The sequence below is a fragment of the Medicago sativa genome, chromosome 5, assembly GCF_051527215.1.
Source record: "Medicago sativa cultivar Bolivia chromosome 5, Bolivia_mono, whole genome shotgun sequence".
Lineage (NCBI taxonomy): Eukaryota > Viridiplantae > Streptophyta > Magnoliopsida > Fabales > Fabaceae > Medicago > Medicago sativa.
This window is the reverse complement of record NC_140753.1, coordinates 42,602,847-42,611,779: the sequence shown is the minus strand read 5'-3', so window position 1 is coordinate 42,611,779 and position 8,933 is coordinate 42,602,847. Positions and strand designations below refer to the sequence as shown.

General features: G+C 35.0%; 1 protein-coding gene across 1 annotated transcript; it reads left to right on the top strand.

The window, feature by feature from the left end:
• Positions 1-747: 747 nt before the first annotated feature.
• Positions 748-8,547, top strand: LOC146922236 (phosphoenolpyruvate carboxylase 4-like). The gene is made up of 19 exons (XM_085715268.1): positions 748-980; positions 1,083-1,355; positions 1,446-1,523; positions 1,633-1,701; positions 1,778-1,856; positions 1,946-2,022; positions 2,112-2,207; positions 2,750-2,888; positions 3,815-3,946; positions 4,045-4,112; positions 4,194-4,457; positions 4,619-4,744; positions 4,822-4,929; positions 5,001-5,147; positions 5,602-5,700; positions 5,822-5,910; positions 6,437-6,563; positions 6,647-6,853; positions 7,458-8,547. Exons 1-19 carry the CDS (start codon positions 825-827, stop codon positions 8,280-8,282), a joined length of 3,159 nt encoding a protein of 1,052 aa, XP_085571394.1. The 5' UTR covers positions 748-824; the 3' UTR covers positions 8,283-8,547.
• Positions 8,548-8,933: the final 386 nt, after the last annotated feature.

Here is an 8,933-nt window from a genome sequence, read left to right as displayed (position 1 = left end):
AATTTTTTTTAATTAAAAATCATGATGTCGTAAAGTGTTTGAGTGACACTTAGGAAAAAAAAGTCATTAGATTTTTTTTTTAAATTCTGTTATTTCAAAAAAAATATATAAAATCATTCTATTGGCTCAAATTACGATAAAATTTAATAATATCTAATTATAATGCATATTTTTTCCTTTCTAAAATCCAAAAATCTATTAAATAAAGGGAAAATGAACAAAAATATAAGTCGATATAAACCAAACCCAAAAAAAATTAAGAAGAAAAGAATTATTGTTATAATCTATCGTTCAACTATATTTGTATTATTTTTTGTTAGTAAAGGTGAATGACACATCATCTTGTTAAAAGTAATTTTTATAAATATTCATTTGATAAAGGCAAAAGTTTAAAAGTATTTTAACAGTCATTTTTAAAATCAAAAAATAATTCAATAAACAATATACCAATTTTCTTATTTCCAATACATTAAAAAAACATTATAATATCAAACTCGTGCAACTTACGGGTTATATACCTAGTAATACGCATAAAACCTTATAGTGTTATAAATAGAGAGGAGATGAGAGCAGTGACAATTTCATAACGATCCCTTCGTTCCCGCCTTGGGTGCCACTTGTTTGTTATATATTGATTGTAATAATAATAACTCAAAAGACACGCATATATGCTACATTCATTCTTTCTTCTCCTCTTCTTTCATTTGCTACCACACACACTCTTTTCTTCTTCTTCTTCTTCTTCTTCTTCTTCTTCTTCTTCTTCTTCTTCTTCTTCTAATTCGGTTCCTTATCGATCGATCAATCCCTGTGTTTGAGTAAACATGACGGACACCACTGATGACATTGCCGAAGAAATGTCCTTCCAAGGCTTCGACGATGACTGTAAGTTGCTTGGAAATCTTCTCAAAGATGTTTTACAAAGGGAAGTTGGCATCGACTTTGTTGAAAAACTTGGAAAAATTCGAATCCTTGCACAGGTTAGTTAGTTCGTTCGTTCGTTCCTTCATAATTTCATTCTTGTTCCTGAAATTTGCTTAACACTTGGTTGTGTTGTGTCTTTGTTTTATGATCCCATGCAGAGTGCTTGTAATATGAGACAGGGAGGAATTGAGGAGATGGCAGAGCTGTTGGAGAAGCAGTTGGCTTCAGAATTATCCAAGATGAATTTAGAAGAAGCTCAAACACTTGCTCGTGCATTCAGTCACTATCTTACTATGATGAGCATAGCTGAAACCCACCACAAGGTTCGAAAAGGCGTGGCAAATTTTGCAAAATCTTGTGATGACGTCTTTCGCCAGCTTTTGCAAGATGGGATTTCTCAAGATGACCTTTATAATACAGTTTGCAAACAGGTTTGTTTTTGTTCTTTACATTAAGTTATGTTATGGATGTAGAAAGTAGACTCTTTTACTATTAAAATTGCAATATTTTTTATGCCACAGGCGGTTGAAATCGTTCTTACAGCTCATCCCACACAAATTAATCGACGTACCTTGCAATACAAACATATAAAGATTGCTGTGAGTTCATTTTTCTATTTTTACAAAAATTGATAAAACTACCATGTTATTAGTCTTGAGCTAGCCTTGGAACTTTAAAATTACTAAGTTTCACTCTTGATGCATGCAGCATCTTTTGGATTATAATGACCGACCTGATCTTGGTCCTGAAGATCGAGAAATGGTGATAGAAGATCTGGTACGATTCATGAACTATATTTCCATTTGACTGAAATGTGTTTCAGTCGAATCATAATTCTCATTCGGTTTTGTAGGTGAGAGAGATAACTTCAATATGGCAGACAGATGAGCTTAGACGTCAGAAACCTACTCCAGTGGATGAAGCTAGAGCTGGTATGTCATATAAAACCATTATATCCTTCACCAATAAGCTATGTTTTTAAGTTATTATTCCTCAACAATAGTTAATGCAATTCTCCCAGGATTGAACATTGTGGAGCAGTCACTCTGGAAAGCTGTTCCTCATTATTTACGTCGAGTCAGCAATGCTTTAAAGAAGGTTTTCGTCTTTATTTCATGTCAGTTAACTTGTATATCCTTTCCCTTTCACCAGATTTTTAATGCATTTTACTTTATCTCTCCATGCAGCACACGGGAAAACCACTTCCATTGACTTGCACTCCCATAAAGTTTGGCTCTTGGATGGGAGGTGATAGAGATGGAAACCCAAATGTGACAGCAAAGGTAGCATTTTCAAATATACATTAATGCTACATGTATTTTTACACTAGCTTTTGTTTTTTCTTATAAGTTAAATTTGTGTTACTGTTATATTGTTGATGATCTGAACCTATTTTCTTGTGTGTCATTTTCGAAATCGCAATTTCAGTGATCATTGGACTGTGAAAACTACAGACAAAATTTAGATGAGTTCTCAACATGTTAAATATTTCATTGAATAATTTCTATTAATAATCTTATTGGTACTTTTCCTATGTCACACTTTTATGATAAACTTCACATGGAAAATGCAAATTTTGTAGAACTTATTTTTCAAGGGTGAAGAAAATGGTGTATCAGTAATATGGTTTTTGACAGGGCCAGTGGCAGTGGTTGACCCATGTTGTCCACACTACCTAGTAAAGATTGATTGGCTTTTGTAGTATTGTTGTTGCAGTTTTATTCGGGATATGTCAGGATGTGCATTTTTGTCTCAATTCCTTGAAATACAACCATAATCGTTATATTAAACAATTCCTCAAATTCGTTTTGCTCTTCCTCTTTAGGTTACAAAAGATGTTTCACTTTTGTCAAGATGGATGGCAACCGACCTCTATATTCGGGAAGTGGATAGTCTGAGATTTGAGTTATCCATGAAGGGGTGCTCTGACAAATTGTCTAGATTGGCACATGAAATTCTAGAAGGTTTGTCAGTTTAGTTTTGTACTTGGTGAAATCTTCCAAATTCTATTGGAGATAGTACTCATCTTTGTTTACATCACGTGTTAAAGAAAGTGTTTAAAAGACAGTGTTGCTAGCATTCCTCTATCATACAAAATTGATAGTCCTTTTTAAAGTTTTACTATTACTCTCTTTGTCCCTAAACATAAGCACTCATTTGGCAAAAACTAAATATATGCCCATATTCAAATGACTAGATACATTTATTGCTTCTTTTCCAAATAAAGGCTATCGAGGTTTATCCATACATAAAATTAACACATTAACTACACTACAATTTTTTCATAATAAGAGTGAAAAATTCAATAGGTGTTTATATTTAGGGAAGGAGGTAGTATTATGTCACTGTTTAGCTGAATTCTGCTGTAGATATATACTATTGTTGTGGTATTGCATGTGATCCCTTTCCGATCATTTTATGCATTACTGACATGGTGCATCGAGGAATGTTCCTCTTGGTTTGGAAATGCCTTTGATATTATATATACTAGCAGATCTCATTCCTGACTGTGCTATTAATCAAACTTACTAAAACTTTCTTGTGTGAGGTAAAAGTTATGAGATTGGCTCTAGACTATAGTTGCTTATGTGAGGTAAAAGTTTATTTCCTTGGAATTTTCGTACAGGTTTCTTATAATGACACTATAAATCTGCTGTTTCGTTTTCATTTTCGTCCAGTATTTTATTTGTTTTAGACTTTGGTATAAATCAGACGGTAGCATAGGTATAATATGACATCTAATGATGCAGTGTAAATGGAATGGTCGTCTATATAGAGTTCTATTTATGTTCTTTAATGCTTTTTTATGACATAAGCTGCAGATATTTCAGTTCGTGCTTGTTTTTTATAAGCAGAAGAGTTTATTTGGTGATCACTTATTTTGCTTCAGATACTAACCATGAGACTAAACGTGAGGATTGGAATCAACCAGAGAATAGAAGTCCGTCAAAAAATCCAAATCAGACGGCTTCTTTACTTCCATCCAAACTCCCAGCTAGAGCTCATTTACCTTCTTGTGCTGGTACACATGATTTTGCTCAGAATTTCTGTCTAGTCATTTATTTGCATCTCATGTTTTTAATGGCGTTTATTTCTTCCTTTGAATATGTTTTTTTGTAGTAAATGGTGAATCTGATCATCCAAGACTCGACATCCCTGGTGCTGATTACAATCAAGTCAATATCAAGGTAGATCAATTCAGTAATTGCAGGCTTTGTGAATTTTCCTATGAACTTTAAGGAATATATTGGACATATTTTTACTGATAGGATGCTGATGGTAAGAGTTCAACTTCGACTTCAACTGTGAGCAATGCTGGAAGTTCCAATAGTCATGCATCCCCAACAAGTTCAGCGAGCTCAATTCCACGCTCTCCTTCTTCCAACTCTAATCAACAACTTCTTGCTCAAAGGAAATTGTTTGCAGAATCCCAAATAGGAAGATCCAGTTTTCAGAAGCTTTTGGAGCCAAAACTCCCTCATCTTCCTGGAATTGCTCCTTATAGAATTGTCCTCGGGAATGTAAAAGATAAGGTATCCCTTCTGAATGTGATCTACTCTAATAGTATATGTTAACTTGATCTGCATGTATTACTGAACAAACTTGTTTTCTTTGTTGTCCTATGAATTGGTAATGTTAAAATGTCAATCAAAGGCACGATAGTAAATGCATTCTCTTCTGTGCACATGTTTAGCTACAGAGAACTCGTAGACGATTGGAACTGCTTCTAGAGGATTGTCCATGTGAACTTGATCCTTCTGATTACTATGAAACAACCGACCAGCTTTTGGAACCTCTTCTCCTCTGTTATGAATCTATGGTACTCTTTCTCCCGCTCCTACCCTTCTTCTACACAACCTTTTCCATAATGATTGTTTAGCTCTTAATTTCCTCTAGCAATCTTGTGGAGCTGGAGCTGGTGTGTTAGCTGATGGTCGACTTGCTGATCTGATCCGTAGAGTTTCTACCTTTGGCATGGTGTTAATGAAGCTTGACTTGCGTCAGGTCTGATTTAATTTGTTTTTCTCATAATTTACGTCATAGTCTATTGCGGCTTGAAACTGGCAGTGTGACAGGAATCTGCCAGACATGCTGAAACACTTGATGCAATTACCAAGTATTTGGATATGGGTACATACAGTGAATGGAATGAAGAAAAAAAACTGGACTTCTTAACCAAAGAGCTTAAAGGGAAGAGGCCACTAGTTCCTCCTAGTATAGAGGTGAGATAGGAAGAATGTACACTAATAATCATGTTTTAAAAGTTTGCGATTATCTACTATCTAGTATGTTGGTTACACTTTTATCTTAGAAATGAATGAAATTGTTTTTTTTTTAACATATAAAATCTATTCTGTTATCATTTTTCTATATGATTAATTGAGATTTGAATTTTATAATTTGCTTATTTTTATTTTAGGTTTAAGGTTGAATAGGAAGATTGTTTTGATCGTAAAGCCTGGATCTCTGTAGTTTCTTTTGTAAATCATAGATACTGCTACAATTTGAGGAACTTAGTTGAATTTCACTATTAATTTACTAGTGTTCAAGAAAAATAAAACACACGATTTGCTTCCAGCTCTTGACATACAGATGTGGATAAATAATATAATAGTTTCTCTATTCTATGTCACTGACCTTCTACTTGTTATTGTCATTTTGGTGAATTCTTTTTAGGTTGCTCCAGATGTTAAAGAGGTCCTAGATACGTTTCGAGTTTCTGCAGAGATAGGGAGTGATTCACTTGGAGCCTATGTGATCTCTATGGCCTCAAATGTACATCAACTGCTATTACTCTTACAAATTATCCACGGAAACTTTGTAACCGAAACAATAATATATTAAAAATTGTTGTTTGGGTTGATACTAAATATTTTTTACTTTGGTTAATTGTCAGGCAAGTGATGTCCTTGCAGTAGAGCTCTTACAGAAGGATGCACGTCTTACAGTTTGTGGAGAATTAGGAAGAGAATGTCCGGCTGGAACGTAAGTCCATCTTGAGATATTTGTATCCCTATAGTGAAACTAATCAAAGTTATCTTTAAGCTTATCAGATGAAAAGGATGCATGAGATGAAAAACTGTATCTTAATATGTATATAAGTTTTCAATAAAGCAATTGGAATAAATGTTAGCCATGCATATTACCTGTAACCTTTATACATATATGCCTGTATACATACATTCTTGTCTGCAAGTTTTAGATCAAAGTTATGTGCCTGCACATCGTAGACGTTTAAGGTCGGTTTTCTGCTTATCTAAAGAAAAAGGGTTGGTTTTCACGTTAGTGTTTGGAAATTGACTAGCACAGCATGAGTGGAATATCATTTTCATGTTAGTTCTTATAAAAAAAAAGATTAGAAGAATGCAATTAGTTGCATTGTTCTTTATTTAGTTAGAAGTCACTATTTAGTTAGGGTGCTAGGAGAAGAGAAGAGATAATTTCATAATTTCTTAATGACAAGTTTGCACTTGTTTGAATTTAACATCAAACATACATGTGTCCAACATAGGCTTCGGGTGGTTCCTCTCTTTGAAACTGTGAAGGACCTCAGAGGAGCTGGTTCAGTGATCAGAAAACTTCTATCAATAGATTGGTACCGCCAACACATCATTAAAAACCATAACGGACACCAAGAGGTTATTTATAATAATGGCAGATTCATTTATGTTATAATGTTACGTAGAATACAGGTGGTAATACTATATATGCCTATATGCAGGTCATGGTTGGGTATTCTGATTCTGGTAAAGATGCTGGGCGCTTTACCGCTGCTTGGGAACTTTACAAAGCTCAAGAGGATGTAGTGGCTGCTTGCAAAGAGTACGGTATTAAGGTTACTTTATTCCATGGCCGTGGAGGGAGTATTGGTCGTGGCGGAGGCCCAACTTATCTGGCTATTCAGTCCCAGCCACCTGGCTCTGTAATGGTGAGTTATGCATCTTTAGCCTTAATTATTTCCCAAGTCTAAAAGGCTGAGTTTAAGTCCCATGTTCCATCTTTCGCTACATCTGAAAGATGTCTGATACTCATAGTATTAATCTATGTTTCTGTTAGTTTTTTGAAACATGCCTATAGTCCAGAATAACACTCATAAGGTACTGGACGGTTGTTTAATTAATTAGAAGACTTCATTACTCATGGTCATAGGAAAATGGTATACCATTTGAACTATTGAACTGCGGCTAGAGTAAGGGTTGACGTAGAAACTTGATGTCCATCTTTTTAGTTTTCTGTGTTCAAATTGTTGAGGTGTTGGCTTTCATGTGTGTTAAGAGCATCATGTTTGATCGAATATTGGTTAACACATTTTAAGCCAAAGAATGCTTGATATTAAAAGAGCATCTGAAATTTGTTATTTACTGGAAGACAAATTATATGGTTGATTAACATGAACTAGATTATAGATAATCTTTCCATAGAATAAGTTGTTATCAACATTTACATTGGAATTTGGAATGCCACTCCCAGTCCGAAAAACTACATCAAATTATGTCAATGCACTAAAACTGCATCAAATTATATCATTGCAGGGAACCCTTCGGTCTACTGAGCAGGGAGAGATGGTGCAGGCCAAGTTTGGGTTGCCACAAACATCTGTCAGACAACTTGAAATATACACAACAGCTGTGCTACTTGCTACTCTTCGTCCACCTCTACCACCTCGAGAAGAAAAATGGCGTAATCTCATGGAAGACATTTCAAAAATCAGTTGCCAGTGTTACCGCAGTACAGTCTATGAAAATCCAGAATTTCTCACCTACTTCAATGAGGCCACACCTCAAGCAGAGCTTGGATTCCTAAACATAGGTAGCCGCCCCACGAGAAGAAAGGCCACAACAGGAATCGGACACCTTCGTGCCATTCCCTGGATATTCGCATGGACTCAAACCAGATTCGTTCTTCCTGCTTGGCTTGGAGTTGGAGCAGGTTTGAAAGGTGCGTGCGAGAAAGGACAAACAGACGAGCTAAAAGCCATGTACAAAGAGTGGACTTTCTTCCAATGCATAATAGACCTGATTGAGATGGTTTTGGGAAAAGCGGACATTTCTATCGCAAAGCAGTATGACGAGGCTCTTGTTTCAGAGAAGAGACAAGAACTTGGTCGTCAACTAAGGAACGAGCTCATTACAACTGAGAAGATTGTCACCGTTATTTGTGGGCACGACAAACTTCTGCAGAACAACAGGACATTGAGGAGGTTGATTGAAAATAGACTTCCGTTTCTCAATCCCTTGAACATGTTGCAAGTGGAGATACTTAAGAGGTTAAGACGTGATGACGATAAACTTAAAGCAAGAGATGTCCTCCTTATCACCATTAATGGTATTGCTGCCGGGATGAGGAACACCGGATAACTTCTCACCAACTATAATTTTCACTCATTCTGTAAGTTGGGTTTCCCATTGTTAGTTATTTAACGACCGTTTCTGTTATCACACCTGCTAATGAATGATTAATATAGGCATAGCCATCATTTTATGTTTTGTACTCTGGACAAGAATAATAATTATGTGACAGATTTCATTTTTTTTTTTTTTTTTTTTTGGTACAATGACAGATTTCATTTTAGTGAAGAAGAATAATGAAAAGGGAATATGAAATTTAAATTCGTTTATCAAATGTTTTCATAAAAATGATTTGATATTTAATAAAACAAGAGTTAATGATGAAATGAAGGGGTTGTGATCTTGCAATCATATGCATTACATTATCGACGAATCATAGTCTAGAGCATGCAGCTATACCAAAAAATGATGATGTGTGACATCCTAATTCTCAAAATAGAATATAGTTTTCTTAAGCGTTTGCAGCAGTGGCATTTAGTATGAGGAGAGGAAGGAACAAACGTTATAAATTTTTGGACCAAGTTATTTCTGTCATTTATATTGCAGCCGGTTTAGTAGTTTGATTTTCTCTTTTTTCTTTTCTTTTCTCTTTATAAACATAGATGCAGCATTACTGCTATGAAAGCACTTATTCTATTGCAAGTAATTAGAAGTTCCAGT